General features: G+C 44.4%; 1 protein-coding gene across 1 annotated transcript in view; it reads right to left on the bottom strand.

Moving 5' to 3' along the window:
* LOC138467391 (zinc finger protein 850-like) overlaps positions 1-19201 on the bottom strand; it is a 333056-nt gene that overhangs the window by 217200 nt on the left and 96655 nt on the right. Inside the window, exon 4 of the mRNA XM_069607344.1 lies at positions 15087-17187. Within this exon, the coding sequence (XP_069463445.1) occupies positions 15087-16734 (1648 nt within the window). The 5' untranslated portion in view covers positions 16735-17187. The remainder of the gene's footprint in view (positions 1-15086; positions 17188-19201) is intronic.

Consider the following 19201-nt stretch of genomic DNA (forward strand, 5'->3'; position numbering starts at 1 on the left):
ACATTTGCACATGGAGAAGAGGAGTATCCCTTAATGACCCAGTTCAGCGATCCTTGCTAACACTTACCATGAAATCCTTTGCAATGAAATCCTGCCACCATAAAGGTCAACAATTGTTTTATCTAGATGCCCACCTTACACAGAGCAATGCTTGTAAAATCATCACAGAGTACAGTCTGCACCACAAACTGTAGCATAAAAAACTATTCTTGGCCACAAGTGGTATTTGGAACTAAGCAAACATTTTCACTGCCCAGCAGCTCATGCACACCTGCTTGCTAACTTATCTAGCACATGCAACGTGAACATTTGACATGTGCATGGCGGTAGACTGGATAGCAGACATCAACTGTAATACCACTGTCAGCTCTAATACTGCCTGCGCTTGGTCTGACCATCACGTCATTACCTTCCTCATGCCAGCCACCAACCCTCAGCCCACACCTACTATAGCCGCGGCTATACCCACTAGAAATAAAAAGGATATCACCAGGGAGAAACTGCTTCCTCTCATCCTCCCTATTCTGAACACATGTGCCCTGTTGCACACGGATCCCACTGTCCTAGTAGATACTTTCAACAGTACTCTGCTCAAAGCTATTGAGACCATAGCCCCGCTAAAAATTTGCTAAGCCAAACAACAGTCTCACCTGAACTCTTGGTTCACACCGGAGCTTAACAACCTACGCAAAGAAAAGCGTAAGGCCGAAGCACTCTGGAAAAGTCATCCTAGTGCGACCAATAAAGCCTCCCTCCTGATCACCTCACTGAACTACAAGGAAGCCATTCTTCAAGCCAAGAAAGAGACTTACAACCTCCGCATATCCCAAACAGAATCCAACACAAGAGAACTCTTCAAAATTCTCAAAGAACTAGAATCCCCATCACCTACCCCCGACACATGCACCAAAGACAGCACCTGGTGCAACAATATATAAAATGCACTTCTCAACAAAATAACCACTCTGCAACGTAAAATCAATGATAAACAAAATTCTCTCCATACGCCCCTCTCAAGCAAAACCATGCCACCCATAACTACCACCCTAGACCCTCCCTTGTCTTTCAGCTTTATGCCACTCACCACCCTCGAGGTTGAAAAAATCATCGGCAACTTAAAACCGTCAAACTGCCAAGGGGACGCCTGTCCAGCTCCTATCATTAAGGAATCTGCCCACGACCTCGCACCCTTCATTACAACCTTTATCAACTCCTCTTTTCAATCGGGAGTGGTCCCTAACAACTTAAGGAAGCGTGGGTTATCCCTCTTCTAAAAAACCTCTGGATCCTGAGGTACCAACTAACTATAGGCCCACCACGACGGCTCCATTTCTCCTGAAAATCTTAGACCGAGCTGCATATCTGCAGATACAGGACTATCTGGAAACCAATAACCTTCTAGGTACCAGATAATCCGGCTTCAGACCTAAGCACGGTACGGAGACAGCCCTCTTAGACCTCAAAACCCAAATTGAGGATCTCAAAGACAAAGGTAAACTAGCCCTGCTACCACTACTAGATTTATCCGCTGCCTTCGACTTGGTCAACCACCAAATCCTCTGCCATCACCTAAAAACTGCAGCCCATTTCTCTGACAATGCCACAAACTGGATCAAATCATTCCTGGACAATAGACATTTGAGGGTATTCTCCCCCACCTCTTCTGCTGACCCTGCGCCAGTCCCCTGCGGGGTGGTCCCTTAAGCATTGTGTGTATTCCCCACCCTTTACAATGTCTTCACTAAACCCCTGTTCGATGTGCTTGATTATCTGGGTGTCACCTACACCAATTATGCCGATGACACCCAGATACTCATCCCCATCACAGGTGACTATACGGTAGACTCGAAAGTTTTGAATGACATATATCATGTCATTCAAACCTGGATGGCTCATCATGAGCTCTGTCTTAATGACGACAAGAGAGAGCTCCTCATCCTTGGGACTCAGCAAAGACTCAACAATTTGAACCCGATGTTCAGTTCCTTCAATATCGACGGAAACTCCATAAAACTTTCCAAAGATACTAAAACACTCGGAATTTACCTTGACTCCACTTTATCCCTTCACAGACAAACCAATGCAGTAGTAGCAGCCTCTGCCTACACATGCAAGCTGATCACAGCTTGTCGCCCTTTTCTCTCTTCTCAGAACTGCACTACCCTTGCTAGAACCTTAGTCATGTCCAAACTTGACTATTGTAATGCTCTGTACCAAGGCACCCAACCATTGTAACCTTGGCAAACTACAGATTACACAAAATAACGCCATCAGGGCAGCACTCAACATCCCTAGATCAGCCCATATCTCTGAAACCAGGAAGAACCTTCACTGGCTGTCAGTTTCCGAAAGGATCTCTCTAAAGTCTCTTGCCTTGACCTACAAATGCATGAATAACCACGTCCCTAGCTACTTATCCTCCCGGTTTACCCAGTATATTCCACCCCGCTCACTAAGGTCTGCCACTAGCCAGAGCCTACTGATCCCTAGATTCAATCTCCAAACAGCCGGTGGGGCCAGCTTCCCAGTTCTGGCAGCCAAATTGTGGAACTCTGTGCCTGCCTCTACCAGAAACTTGCCAACCCTGAACTCATTCAAACACAAAGCCAAACTCTGGCTAGTCTCCTCTGAAGACTAATTGATAAGCATGTCTACTTAGTTAGCTGTTCTCGAATGCGCAATGTGATCTTACTCTATTGCTCAAGCCTTATGTTCTATTTATATGTATCTATGTAATGTAAACTGTTGTGTTATATGTAATGTATACTGTTGTGTTATGTAACCACTGCCTCAAGATATGCGCCCGGTAGCCTACGGGCCTGGTTTCCGCTATACAAATAAAATAAATACAAATACAAAATGGTGCTGTGCCCTTGCAGGACACAGAGGCAATTCCCCATATTAGTTGCCTGTGGCTGGTAATCACCAGAAAACTGAGCCAGTGTATCATGCAGGATGGTACCAGTAACATGTCATATTCAGCTGTCAGTGTGCTTTGCCACCTATACTGGTCCATACCCAGGTTCATAGTGTCATTCAGGATGGTGCCAGTAACATGTCACAATCATCTAGCAGTGTGCTCTGCCACCTATACCAGTCCATACCTAGGTTTATAGTGTCATTCAGGATGGTACCAGTAACATGTCACATTTATCTAGCAGTGTGCTCTGCCAGCTATAATGGTCCATACCCGAGGGTTGTAGTATCATGCAGGATGGTACCAGTAACATGTCACAATCATCTAGCAGTGTGCTCTGCCACCTATAATGGTCCATACCCAGGTTCATAGTATCATTCAGGATGGTACCAGTAACATGTCACAATCATCTTGCAGTGTGCTCTGCCACCTATACCAGTCCATACCCTGGTTTTTATAGTGTCATTCAGGATGGTACCAGTAACATGTCACATTCATCTAGCAGTGTGCTCTGCCACCTATACTGGTCCATACCCAGGTTCATAGTGTCATTCAGGATGGTACCAGTAACATGTCACAATCATCTAGCAGTGTGCTCTGCCACCTATACCAGTCCATACCCAGGTTTATAGTGTCATGCAGGATGGTACCAGTAACATGTCACAATCATCTAGCAGTGTGCTCTGCCACCTATACCAGTCCATACCCAGGTTTATAGTGTCATTCAGGATGGTACCAGTAACATGTCACAATCATCTAGCAGTGTGCTCTGCCACCTATACCAGTCCATACCCAGGTTTACAGTGTCACTCAGGATGGTACCAGTAACATGTCACAATCATCTAGCAGTGTGCTCTGCCACCTATATTAGTCCATACCCAGGTTCATAGTGCCATTCAGGATGGTACCAGTACCATGTCACAATCATCTAGCAGTGTGCTCTGCCACCTATATTAGTCCATACCCAGGTTCATAGTGTCACTCAGGATGGTACCAGTAACATGTCACAATCATCTAGCAGTGTGCTCTGCCACCTATACCGGTCCATACCCAGGTTTATAGTGTCATGCATGATGGTACCAGTTACATGTCACATTCATCTAGCAGTGTGCTCTGCCACCTATACTGGTCCATAACCTTGTTCATAGTGTCATTCAGGATGGTACCAGTTACATGTCACGTTCATCTAGCAGTGGGCTCTGCCAGCTATATCAGTCCATACCCGTGAAAATGCATTTGCTTCCCCCATTTTGTTTGAACCACTCACTCCATCTTGCAAAATCTCCTATTTGGAGCTGCAAAGAATCGCCACTGAGTGCTGAGTTTGCTGTTGCAAAGAAATGAGCTAATTGTTATTACAGCCTTGGATCTCAAGCACGACCAACATGATTTCTTCTGCAGCTCTTTAATTGAGTGGGTCTCACAAATGCACATACTCATATGAGAATAGTTTCTAACACAAAAGATGTTACGTTTGTACCAGGAAAGGGTTATCCTCAACAAATTGTAAGAACATGCTGCTGCGCAAGTAACCCTCGGTCATGAAAAGAAAAGATAATGTTGGTAGAAATGTTTTCCTTTCAGTATGAACAGTCTGTTATCTTGTAAGGTCGGGACGTTAGAATGTAGAAAGCATGAAATACGTCACAGAAATGTATGTTTTCACAGAAAACCCTATGCGTAGCATACAGCTGTAAACTAGCTATGATATCTATGACATCACACTCGCAGCAGAACTCATGTAAACTGGGGTGCATAAAAGGATGTCATTTTCTTTCTGTAAGTTGCTCACTTCTGCACAGCTATTGCTGGGTAGAACCTGAGTCTGCTTAAAGCTAATTGTTTATACTCATCTCCTTGTCTGTTGGTCTCTTATCCTGTTTGCAGTACAGTTATCAGATTTTGGTTTTACAATTGGCACCCGGGAGGTGGGGCCCGCTTGAGGATGATCCATTGTATTTTCGAGGACAGAGTGACCATGTTGGGACCACTGAGTACCGGGGATCCCTGCCAAATCTGAGACAAAGTTTCTCGCAGCTGCTACTAGCGTTCCACATCGGCCTCTCTCTGCCCAGCGATCATTTCGACGAGGGTTCTGGACCATAGCTGTGCGACTACGTTTTGCCTAGTGGTAGTTTGTGCATTTAGCAAATGGGTCAAAGCTTTTCCTCTGAAAGATAACACTGCAATGTCAACAGCAAAAGTAATGCTAAAAGAGTACTTTCCCCGCTTTGGTTTACCAAGGATAATCTGGTTGGACAATGGTTCACTCTTTATAGCATCAGTCACCAAGCACGTGTGAGGGATTACAGATAAGAAAGACATTTCATTCCGCGAACCATCCCCAATCGGCAGGATTAGTTGAGAGGCACAACAGCACCCTAAAGAACAAGGTAGCAAAGATATGTGCACACAGCCAGCTAAAATGGCCTGAAGCCCATCCCTTAACCTTAATGTCAATGAGAATGACAGCCCAAGCAAAAACACGTCTGTCCCCATATGAAATCGTGATGGGTTGACCTGCTAATGTGTGGAATGTACCCACGCCGAACAAAAATTGTCCAAGTTTGAGTATCCATTATTAGTAGACTATTGTAACCAGTTGACTCAAAACTTGCATGGGATTCACCAACAGGTGCAAGAAGCGTTGCCTGATTGATATGTGGGTCCTGGCCACATCATTCGGCTTGGCGACTACATTCTGGTGAAAGACTTCAACCGCGCTGGCAGGTTCACTCCAGGTCCATTGGCCACCCAGACTGCTGGGCGTGTAGAAGGGAAGAACTAGATACATGCATCACATCTGAAATGATTACTTCTGCCTTTGCCCTATGACAGATGGGGAAAGCTGATTCGAAACACGAATACGTTCCTCAGCATGTACCTATCAGTGATGGACACTAACCCATATTTTAAGCAGCCAGAACGTTTCACCTTTGCCAACCACCGACACATTGTTCAAGGATCACTCTGTGCCCTGACTGTCCAGATACAATCTTCGACCACAGAAATAGCTAGGGAAGGATTTCTTGCGAGTAGGAATGTGTGGTACTTTTTTTAAGTACTGCACCCACCATAAACCAACAATGTTCCCTCAATACCCCCCAAAGACACTTGGAGGTAGAGGGGGCAGGGAAAAGAAGACTCCAAGCAAGATGGGCCACATGGTCAGATGCCACCCAAAGACTTATAAAGTCTATATCATGTATCATAGTCATATTAATGTATGTTTTATGGTTTCTGGCAAGCTCACACCCCTTTAGCTCACTATTGCCTATGATCAGCAACACTACTATGTCTCCGTTCTATGTACACACATACACACTTCGTCCCCTTGATCTTGAACACAGAGAGGGATATCTCAATACCACCTTCATAAGAATAATGAATGATACTTCTGCAATACTGAACAAAACCAATTGTTGGGTATGTTCCCACCTTCCATAACACGGTGGGAAAGGGTTAGGATGGTAAATATATCTGCTCCCATTGCCCACTGCTTGCTATGCATACTTTAAGGCCATGTTTTTTGGTAGATGGAATGACAGTATCACAGGTAACTTTGATGGCACAAATATAACCTGTCCTTGCTGATAGCTGTTGCCATTCTCTGCTCTGATAGCTGTTGCCATTCTCTGCTGTTGTTGCTGCATACACTACATACCCACTTTAGGATCTATGCTATGCCAGTGCAGTTCAAGAACTCTGGAACACTTACAAGCTGGCCACTTGTCCCCTGGGAATGTGACAAATGCACTAATTATGCAGGATATGGTAATTCAGAAATGTATGAATATCGATATACATTCTTTTGATGATGTATAGCAAAATGGCTTAGCTTAGGCTAAAAGGAGGGTTTGTGAAAATGCATTTATTTCAGGTTAGTCTTAAGCTCCCCCATTTTCTTTCATGCACTCACTCCATCTTGCAAAATCGCCTATTTGGAGCTGCAACGAATCACCACACGAGTGTTGAGTGTACTGTTGCAAAGAAAGAAACTCATTGTTATTGCAGCCTTGGATCTTGCACAGGCTGGGCCAAGCGCGAGCCAATGTTTTCAAATGTTTTCGCCTGCAGCTCTTTGATTGTGTGGGTCTCACAAATGCACATACTCATATGATAATAGTTTATGACACAGGAGATGCCCTGTTCCATTTGTACCAGGAAAGGGCCATCCTAAACAAAATGTAAAAACATGCTGCTACGCAAGTAATCCTCGGTCATGAAAACAAAAGATAATGTTGGTAGGAATGCTTTCCTTTCAGTACAGTCTGTTGCCTTGTAAGGTCAAAAAGTTAGACTGTACAAAGCATGAAATCACTCACAGAAATGTATGTTTTCACAAAACCCTGGAGCTGCAAAACATCTATGACATCACACATTTGCAGCAGAACTCATGTAAACTGGGGTGCATAAAAGGATGTCATTTTCTTTCTGTAGGTTGCTCACTTCAGCACAGCCATTGATGGGTAGAACCTGAGTCTGCTTGAAGCGAATACACTTTGTTGTTTATACTCATCTCTGTGACAGTTGGTCTATTATCTTGTTTGCAGTACAGTTACCAGATTTTGGTTTTACATACCCAGGTTCATAGCATCATGCATTATGGTACCCTCAGGGTCAGTAGCTTCTACAAGCAACGAGTTGGTGGTAGATCTCTTTCTCCGGCTGGGACCTCCCTCTGGAACAGCCTCCTTGAAACTTGAGGAGAATCATCTCTGGTTCCGGAAGCACCTCAAATCTTTTCTCTTTGCTTCTGCTTTTTCTCCTCCTCTCCCCTGCTGACTTCCTGGCTGAAACTGAAATTGCACTGGTTACCTGCCACCCTCTGTTCTCGGGCCCAGGTCCCCTCCCCCACCATTCGCACACCTGCACTGCCTTCCTGGCAACCCCCGTACTTGGGGACTGTTTTCTGTATCCCTACAGTCCCACTACCAGCACTTGATACCTGATGTCTGCACTTACCCCTGAACTTGCCACCAGCTGGCCATACTTTTGTTTTGTTATTTATTCTATTATCCCATGAACTGCACTGTCCACTCCTCCTTGCCCTTTCCGATGCACTTGCGCGATCCTAATGACACCTGGCATGGTAGGATCGTTGGCCGTCTTCCCTCTGTTCCCCCTCGCTTGCCTCGTCGCGCCTTGAAACACTTGTGAATAGGCGCGTTATAAATGCCATATCATATCATACCGGTTACAGTTCACATTCATCTAGCAGTGTGCTCTGCCATCTATACCGGTCGATACCCTTTTTCATAGTGTCATCCAGGACGGTACCAGTTGCATGTCACATTCATCTAGCAGTGTGCTCTGCCACCTATACTGATCCATTCCCTTGCTTATAGTGCCATTCAGGATGGTTGCAGTAACATGCCACATTCATTTGGCAGTGTGCTCTGCCATCTTATTTATTTATTTATTTGTATTTATAAAGCGTACAGCGCTGCCCTGATGCATCGTGGCGCTGTTACAGAAGGCTTGAGCTTAACATAGGTAGGATACAGTCGGTAGCAGTAGTACAATGACAGGTGTTAAGAGGCAGGGGTTATACTTTACTCTGGTTACAGTGCAGGTATAGCCGTGCATGTTAGTAGGCAAAAACATTAGCGGAATAGAAAGGTTTTTAGGTTTTTGTGGAAGGTCGTGTATGATTCTTCATTCCTTAGTGGGTTTGGCAGGGCATTCCAAAATTTGGGTGCAAGGTGTTCGAAGCTGGACCCTCCAGCTCTAGTTCTTTTGAACGTGGGAACATATATTTGGTTGGCGCGGTGTGCTCTAGTGGGTCTGTTGGAGGTGTTGAGGGTGATTCCATCTATAATGGTCCATACCCAGGTTCATAGTGTCATTCAGGATGGTCCCGGTAACATGTCACATTCATCTGGCAGTGTGCTCTGCCACCTATACCGGTCCATACCCAGGTTCATAGTGTCATTCAGGATGGTCCCGGTAACATGTCACATTCATCTGGCAGTGTGCTCTGCCACCTATACCAGTGCACACCCTTGTTCATAGTGCCATTCAGGATGATTGCAGTAACATGCCACATTCATCTGGCAGTGGGCTCTGCCACCTATACCAGCCCATATCCTTGTTCATAGTGTCATGCAGGATGGTACCAGTAACATGCCACATTCATCTGGCAGTGTGCTCTGCCACCTATACCGGTCCATACCCTTGTTCATAGTGTCATGCAGGATGGTCCCAGTAACATGTCACATTCATCTAGCAGTGTGCTCTGCCACCTATACCAGTCCATACCCTTGTTCATAGTGTCATGCAGGATGGTCCCGGTAACATGTCACATTCATCTAGCAGTGTGCTCTGCCACCTATACCGGTCCATACCCAGGTTCATAGTGTCATGCAGGATGGTACCAGTAACATGCCACATTCATCTGGCAGTGTGCTCTGCCACCTATACCGCTCCATACCCCAGGTTCATAGTGTCATTCAGGATGGTCCCGGTAACATGTCACATTCATGTGGCATTGTGCTCTGCCACCTATACCGGTCCATACCCAGGTTCATAGTGTCATTCAGGATGGTCCCGGTAACATGTCACATTCATCTAGCAGTGTGCTCTGCCACCTATACCGGTCCATACCCAGGTTCATAGTGTCATTCAGGATGGTCCCGGTAACATGTCACATTCATCTAGCAGTGTGCTCTGCCACCTATACTGCTCCATACCCAGGTTCATAGTGTCATTCAGGATGGTCCCGGTAACATGTCACATTCATCTAGCAGTGTGCTCTGCCACCTATACCGATCCATACCCAGGTTCATAGTGTCATTTAGGATGGTCCCGGTAACATGTCACATTCATCTAGCAGTGTGCTCTGCCACCTATACCGATCCATACCCAGGTTCATAGTGTCATTCAGGATGGTCCCGGTAACATGTCACATTCATCTAGCAGTGTGCTCTGCCACCTATACCGGTCCATACCCAGGTTCATAGTGTCATGCAGGATGGTCCCGGTAACATGTCACATTCATCTGGCAGTGTGCTCTGCCACCTATACCGGTCCATACCCAGGTTCATAGTGTCATTCAGGATGGTCCCGGTAACATGTCACATTCATCTAGCAGTGTGCTCTGCCACCTATACCGATCCATACCCAGGTTCATAGTGTCATTCAGGATGGTCCCGGTCACATGTCACATTCATCTAGCAGTGTGCTCTGCCACCTATACCGATCCATACCCAGGTTCATAGTGTCATTCAGGATGGTCCCGGTAACATGTCACATTCATCTAGCAGTGTGCTCTGCCACCTATACCGGTCCATACCCAGGTTCATAATGTCATGCAGGATGGTCCCGGTAACATGTCACATTCATCTGGCAGTGTGCTCTGCCACCTATACCGGTCCATACCCAGGTTCATAGTGTCATTCAGGATGGTCCCGGTAACATGTCACATTCATCTAGCAGTGTGCTCTGCCACCTATACCGGTCCATACCCAGGTTCATAGTGTCGTGCAGGATGGTCCCGGTAACATGTCACATTCATCTAGCAGTGTGCTCTGCCACCTATACCAGTGCATACCCTTGTTCATAGTGCCATTCAGGATGATTGCAGTAACATGCCACATTCATCTGGCAGTGGGCTCTGCCACCTATACCAGCCCATAACCTTGTTCATAGTGTCATTCAGGATGGCACCATTAATGTGCCACATTCATCTGGCAGTGTGCTCTGCCACCTATACCGCTCCATACCCCAGGTTCATAGTGTCATTCAGGATGGTCCCGGTAACATGTCACATTCATGTGGCATTGTGCTCTGCCACCTATACCGGTCCATACCCAGGTTCATAGTGTCATTCAGGATGGTCCCGGTAACATGTCACATTCATCTAGCAGTGTGCTCTGCCACCTATACCGATCCATACCCAGGTTCATAGTGTCATTTAGGATGGTCCCGGTAACATGTCACATTCATCTAGCAGTGTGCTCTGCCACCTATACCGATCCATACCCAGGTTCATAGTGTCATTCAGGATGGTCCAGGTAACATGTCACATTCATCTAGCAGTGTGCTCTGCCACCTATACCGGTCCATACCCAGGTTCATAGTGTCATGCAGGATGGTCCCGGTAACATGTCACATTCATCTGGCAGTGTGCTCTGCCACCTATACCGGTCCATACCCAGGTTCATAGTGTCATTCAGGATGGTCCCGGTAACATGTCACATTCATCTAGCAGTGTGCTCTGCCACCTATACCGATCCATACCCAGGTTCATAGTGTCATTCAGGATGGTCCCGGTAACATGTCACATTCATCTAGCAGTGTGCTCTGCCACCTATACCGATCCATACCCAGGTTCATAGTGTCATTCAGGATGGTCCCGGTAACATGTCACATTCATCTAGCAGTGTGCTCTGCCACCTATACCGGTCCATACCCAGGTTCATAGTGTCATGCAGGATGGTCCCGGTAACATGTCACATTCATCTGGCAGTGTGCTCTGCCACCTATACCGGTCCATACCCAGGTTCATAGTGTCATTCAGGATGGTCCCGGTAACATGTCACATTCATCTAGCAGTGTGCTCTGCCACCTATACCGGTCCATACCCAGGTTCATAGTGTCGTGCAGGATGGTCCCGGTAACATGTCACATTCATCTAGCAGTGTGCTCTGCCACCTATACCGGTCCATACCCAGGTTCATAGTGTCATTCAGGATGGTCCCGGTAACATGTCACATTCATCTAGCAGTGTGCTCTGCCACCTATACCGGTCCATACCCAGGTTCATAGTGTCATTCAGTATGGTCCCGGTAACATGTCACATTCATCTAGCAGTGTGCTCTGCCACCTATACCGGTCCATACCCAGGTTCATAGTGTCATGCAGGATGGTCCCAGTAACATGTCACATTCATCTGGCAGTGTGCTCTGCCACCTATACTGATCCATACCCCAGGTTCATAGTGTCATTCTGGGATGGGCCGCGGTTGGTTAAGGTGAATATGTGCATTAGCAACCAGCTGCCTGCTAGTACCCACTCAGATAGCAGGGAACAAAGGGTGAATCTGTCAGCATAAACCTGCTTAGCCAGCTCTTGTGTTTGTCATTTTCATTCACCACTCCACTATCACCCCTAATTATTTCTTCTTTCTGTCATTCCTTCGAGAAGTGTGCAATTTGTAGGGAGGCTGAGATGTGCCGGCAGCTGGAGTTGGTCACATCATCGTCCTCCTATCGGTTTCTCAAGCAACCAAGTGCCCGATCCATCCATCCCTCAGTTGCAGCCCTTTAAGCTTTCTTTTTCTCCAGAGTGTTTGGCATTTGTTTCGTCACATAGTAATAGTGTGTACGAATGGCAATAATGCTGGTCACTTAAATCGTCCCAATTGTCAACACAAAATAAGATGTTGCACATTTACTCTAATTCTTGCGGTTATCAGTGTTGTGTGACCGCCAAGAACAAGCTTTCATTCCATCATAAAACCTGTATCTGGACTCTGGCATATACCCAACTCAGAGATCAGACCTAAGTAAATGGAATACATGGTGTGCTCCTGTCCAGGAAGCGGTTTGCCCCCAAGGAAAGCCAGACAAATGATACAGATAAAAAAATACAAGTTGAGGAACTAGTAAGAAATGTCGGTTTATCACATAGTGGCTGAATGTTAATATAATTTTCATTAGCATTTCAATCATTTAATTCAGTTAAGAACTCTGGCAGATATTGTCTAAAGTAGAAATTGGTCAAAACATTTTGTCCACTATTCCTTCACTGAATTAATTTAGAACCACTATGACATTGTTAAACCCACTATTTATCCGGAATGTACAGTATTTGATTTCCATATGTGAAGAAATTATATTTCATTAGAAAAGAGTGAACATATATTTGCCGTTCGCACCATATTACAAAAATACACTCTTTTTTAAGAGGCATTAATATTTTTTCATTTGACATTTGCAGCTTGCTCATCACACCAACAAGGCTTGTGAAAATAGTGCTTAAACAGTGGCCATTGCACCCTTTCTTCTGTAATGTGTACCCCATTAAGCGGGTCTTAGGCCAGGGAGCTATCTGATAATACAGTTGCCTCCAGTTATTGAGGCACTTGAGAGCAAGACATTTTTCAGGATCCTGATGTGAGGAGGAGACCAGAGATGAAGACTTTTCTTAAAATTCAGAAACGCTGCTGAGTTCAGTTAGAAGGGATTCCAGGCCAGGAAGACTCTTCTGGGAACTTGAGAGCACTGTTTTACAGCCGCCCCATTCATGGACATTCCAGGTTTATGAAATTCCTGCAGCCCGATTTTTAATTGAGTTTTCTCCAAAACCTATTAAGCAAGGTTTCAGACATTTAGAGGTTGGAGTATTTTACTCCTATTTTTGAAGTCGGGCAGCATATAAACAAATGTTCAGCTAGTAATTCACAAAAACGAAACAATGCATTTTACACCTCATAGTTCTTCTGATCAGGCAGTCACAATTTCATAATACCTTCTCCTGGCACCTTCTCCTGGCACCTTTTCCTGGCACAGATGGATGGTAGCACTGATATCAACATATCCGTGAACTCTGAGTAAAGGCACGGGGCAGGATATATGTCCATTTGCTATTCTTAAGGTGGGAGTATTGTTACTTATTCTGGAAATATCTGCCTGTTTTCAGAGAGTGAAGGAGCCAGTATGCCACTTATCTGTGGAGGTGGGATTACAAGCTCCCATTTGTAAATGTTTTTATAGGGTGCTTGTTCACACCCAAGGTTTCTTGGCTCCAAAAGCAGATGGACATAAACAAATAAACTAATGAGCTGCACAACTAGATACAAGCCTCCTGAAATGGGGAACACCAGCATAGGGAGGGGGGTAGATATAAGGATACAGAGAGGGCAATTGAGTGAAGGAACTTCAGAAAAGGGGACCTGGCTCATAAAAACTACCTTAGCAAAAAAACAATCAGTGATGATAGGCATCAGTGCTGATGAACCAGCAATTGCTACCATTTCCCAATGCCTGGCGAGAGCAGGGCTTCAATATTAGGCGCCCCTTGAACAGGATTAGTGATATAAGAAAGGCAGCCAAGATATATGGCATTACAGTAAAACAAGTTATGATTGTAATCTTTGATGACAAGTAAGGGGCATAAGAAAAGGAGGACTTTCTGCAACACCTTATGGCAGAAAACAGCTTCCAACCAAAGCATTTAGTGAAGAGCGCACAGTCACTTTTCACACCCAGAGTGATAGATTGTGTGGGCTCAGGAGAGGGTGGGCGGTGACAGAAGGGAACATCCCAGGCTCCAATTCAACTTTAGATAGACCACATCCTCTTTTGGCGAAAAGCTCTGAGCATTCAGCCACACGATGGTTGTGCTGCCGATTAAGTAGAATAAGTTCTGCGAGTCATTGACAGAGGAGTAAAACCTGAAGCCATAAGAGTGTAAGAGCCTTGCCTACGGTAGAATAGGTTAATGATAGGCAACAAAGATCAGCTCTAAGGCCCACCACATGCTATAGGCAGGGGGCTTAGATACTAAAGGCGGCCTCATAATGGCATATGGTCCATCTGCCAGGAAGAATTGTAACCAGTAGACAGTACCCCTTATGCATGCCTCTCTCATTGCAAAGTGAATATACCAGGAGGGATTCCGGCAATCATAACTAGCAATTGGCTCTTTGTGCAATACACAAGGATTTAGTTGCCAATGGAAGCAGAGGAGCGGAGGAGATATGGACTTCATGATTTTGGGCAATAGCCATGAAACCCAATTACCTTTTTGAAATGGAGAGTGAAAATGATGCTTCCAACTTGTGTGCGTTCTCTGTTGTTGAATAACAGATGTCTTCTTGATCCAACCTCTCACTTTCAGTGCATGGATGCGGTTTCTCACCTGTATGTGTTTGGTGGTGGTGAACCAGCTGATCCTTCCGAAAGATCCTTTCCACACATTCCTTGCACTAATTTAAGGTTTCTCACCTGCATGTGCACTGTGGTGGTGTGCAAGCTCTCCCTTACTACTGTAGTTTTTCCCAAATTCAGGGCTCTGAGTTTCTCGCCTGTATGTGTTTTCAGGGGACATCCCTTCTTTTCCACATTCTGTGCACAGAAATGGTTTCTCAACTGTATGAGTCCTGTGATAGTGAACCAGCTGGTCCTTATGAAAGATCCCTTTCCCGCATTCTGTGCACTGACTTAAGGTTTCACGCCTGCATGTGTACTCTGGTGGTGAACCAGCTCATACTTCCAAAAGAAAATTTTGTCACATTCTGTGCACTGATAATTTTTCTCACCTGTATGTGTGCTCAGGTGGCGAATAAGATTTTTCTGGCAACTGAAACATTTCCCACATTCTGTGCACTGGTAAGGTTTCTCACCTGTATGTGTTCTCAGGTGATGAATAAGAGATCCCTTCTGAGTGAATTTCTTTCCACATTCTGTGCACAGAAAAGGTTTCTCACCTGTATGTGTTCTAAGGTGATGAATAAGAGATCCCCTGTAAATGAACATTTTCCCACATTCTGTGCACTGGTAAGGTTTCTCACCTGTATGCGTTCTCAGGTGGGAAGTAAGACGTACCTTCCACATGAAATGTTCTCCACATTCTGTGCACTGATAAGGTTTCTCACCTGTATGTGTTCTCTGGTGGTCAATAAGCGATCCCTTCTCACTGAACTTTTTTTCACATTCTGTGCATGGAAAAGGTTTCTCACCTGTATGTGTCCGCTGGTGTAGAACCAGCTCGTACTTCCGAATAAACTTTTTCCCACATTCTGTGCAGCAATAAGGTTTCTCACCTGTATGTGTTCTCAGGTGATGAATTAGAGATCCCTTTTGAGTGAATTTTGTTCCACATTCTGTGCACAGAAAAGGTCTCTCACCTGTATGTGTTCTTAGGTGATAAATAAGAGATCCCTTTTGAGTGAACTTTTTCCCACATTCTATGCACTGGTGAGGTTTTTCACCTGTATGTATGCTCAGGTGTTTAATAAGTTTAGTCTTGCAACTAAAACATTTTCCACATTCTGTGCATGGAAAAGGTTTCTCAACTGTATGTGTGCTCAAGTGTGAAGTAAGATTTACCTTCCACATGAATTTTTCTCCACCGTCTGTGGTCCAATAAGGTTTCTCATCCTTATGTGTTCTCTGGTGGCGAATGAGATTACTCTTCTGGCTGAACTTTTTCCCACATTCTGTGCACGGAAAAGGTTTCTCACCTGTATGTGCCATCTGGTGGTGAACCAGCTCGTTTTTCCGAATGAACCTTTTCCCACATTCTGTGCACAGAAAAGGTTTCTCACCTGTATGTGTTCTCTGGTGGTCAACAAGAGATCCTGTCTCACTGAACATTTTCCCACATTCTGTGCACGGAAATGGTTTCTCACCATTATGTGTTCTCTGGTGGCGAATGAGATGACTCTTCTGACTGAACCTTTTCCCACATTCTATGCACGGAAATGGTTTTTCACCCTTATGTGTTCTCTGGTGGCAAATAAGAGTTCCCTTCTCACAGAACCTTTTCCCACATTCTGTGCACAGAAATGGTTTCTCATCCTTATGTGATCTCTGGTGGCGAATTACATTACTCTTCTGACTAAACTTTTTCCCACATTCTGTGCACGGAAATGGTTTCTCACCTGTATGTGTTCTCTGGTGGTGAACCAGCTCGTACCTACGAAAGAACCTTTTTCCACATTCAGTGCACTGATAAGGTTTATCACCGGTATGTGTTCTCAGGTGAAAACTAAGAGATCTCTCTGCACTGAAGCGTTTTCCACATTCAGTGCATTGATAGGGTTTTTCGCTTGCACCTGTTCTCTGGTGGTGAATAAAAACTTGCTTCATCCTGTACCTCTTTCTGCATTCATGACACAAATGAATTTTCTTATCTATAGATATTGTCTGGTAACAAACGGGACCTATTCCTACAGAAGATTCAGTGCACTACATGCACAGGCACGATTTGTTAATTTGTATTCACAGGGGATTTACATTTTTTCAATAAACTCCCTTCTTGTTCAACTGTATAAAAAATTATATTTGTTCCATCATTAACATAGTACACAAAAGTCTTCTCTTGCAGAAAAACACACTGCTCTTATGATCAATTATTATCTTGGCTAAAAACCCCAAGTTATTCGGACGGCGTCTCCAATACCAGTTCCTCATTAGATAGAAAGGGCACCTAGTGTCTAGATGTGTATTCTTCCAAGATGCACAGATCAATCAAGCTTTGCACTGTATCAGTCCATCAGAAATTCCTAGAATCGCTGTCGAATCTTTCTGGCCATCAATCACCTGTAGAATTCAAAGGAGATTCACAAATGAATGCATGTTAAATAGTACTGGCATAACATTTAAAAGGCAGACTGATTCTCACTGCTAGTGATGAGTGCTCGTTACATGCTTGAATCCCATCTCATAGGGAATACGTATATGAATGGGTGGTAGAGAAGAACTACTGCAGTGATTAAACAAATAATGCAACAGTGATAGAACAGATGTGACAAGAATTTGGAATATTGTGTTTTATGTATAGCTAGACCTTATATTTAGTATCCAAGATTTACAGAGTAAGACATATTAATGTCAAAATGAAGCTAGAAGACAAAACATTTCAACTGATGCTTCACAAATCAGGACTGTGCATTTGTGTTTACCGTAATTGCATTATTCGGCAAGGCAACCACTAGCACATAAAAGCTCCACATTTAAATTCATGAATGTTAAATCCATATGCCTTGTACAATGTCAGAGGTTTGTCTCCAATTGATATAAATCTTCTGACCAGCCTAGTCCCATCATTGATTACCTTGGATACATATTTAGAGGCTGAGTCACACAAATATAAAACAGACATTACTACTGAAGAGGGCATAACAGAAATTGGGCTTAAAAGCAGAAAGCAATCGTGTCTCATTACTTTAACAATGATGCAAGCCACGATGGCAAAGCCAAACCTTCAGTAGAAACCAAGATTCCCCTGAAACACATCAATCTCCTGAAGGATTGCAAGAAGGTATAAGGTCAGAGACTACAATATTCACATCGTTGGCTATGAGGCACATTCTTTGGGAGTCGCCACTGCACTATTGCTACATACTTGTAGCTTCTTGGCCAAAATGGCATGTTGAAAATAGGACTACCTAGTTTTTACAAGAGTGCTTTCGCTTTTATTGGTAAGCAGCAGGTGCAATTAGATCTAGTTCACGCCAGCTTCCCAATACTCAATCCCAGTTGCTTCTTTGTGGATACGTTCTAATTTTAATAGTTGAAACCTATGTATGGGCTCCGGAAACGGCATAACTCCTGCTATGTCCGTGAGCTCGCACTGCTTTCCTCATATACCAAGGAACCAGGGGCAGTGTATCCCCTTAAATGGGAATATCAAAAAGTTAGGACAATCTGGTGATTACATTCACTACTCTTTGTCAGGTGATGGTTTAAAATGGTTTTGAAAGGCACGCCACCCTGTGTCGATATTTGGTGTACTAGTCTGCGGTACTCTCACATTGGAATGACGAATATAGGAGTCTGACTTTGTGTTGAGATTGTCACTATGGCCTTAATCAAGAATGGTGGTTTTATATGTATTGCAAAGGGCACTAAATTTAGCATCAAGTCAATTTGAAGTGAATCAGAACCCACAAATACCCATCAATATATGATCTACCTGGTTAAAAAAGAAAAGCTAAAATAAAAAATGTGCATGTCTGAATAGGGGCCCCAACAACCATCACCATGAAATGGCAACACAAAATCAAACTCTGATTCACTGTCCCAAATTGAAAGTAGCTCAAATTACTTCACCCAAAAGACTTATTTTCAAGTTAAACATAAAAACAATTTGCTTCTTTCCCATTTACATGCATAATCCCTGTTGCAGAACCCCTCTCCGCCCACCAATCATGGTAGAGTCTGCCCAATGGAATCCTAGCCTGTATAAGTCTGTGATACGAAAGTTCCATGTCAGCATCTGATGCAAATGTAACAAGGTTTGTGTGAATGGTACGTGTAGTAGGTCTTCAAACAAACAGGGTAAGCTAGTAGGAGCTAGGGGACATGGGCAAGCCGTTGTCCTTTAAACCATTAACATGATACAATGTGGTAGCACAAAAAACAACTGTTTTATAGGAGGGTGATAGTTCAAAAATACACAAATTAGAAAATGATTGTATGAACGCTCAGACTGAAAAAGGGGGAAGAAAGGCCACTCAGCTAACGAAACTCGTCCTGGGGAAGAACACCCTGTCCCTATCGGGATGCCTTGCCCTAGGTGGCAAGTGGTGTAATGCCTATCTAAAAGTGATAG

Source organism: Ambystoma mexicanum, chromosome 4q (genome assembly GCF_040938575.1).
Source record: "Ambystoma mexicanum isolate Mex_15411 chromosome 4q, UKY_AmexF1_1, whole genome shotgun sequence".
Classification (NCBI taxonomy): Eukaryota; Metazoa; Chordata; class Amphibia; order Caudata; family Ambystomatidae; genus Ambystoma; species Ambystoma mexicanum.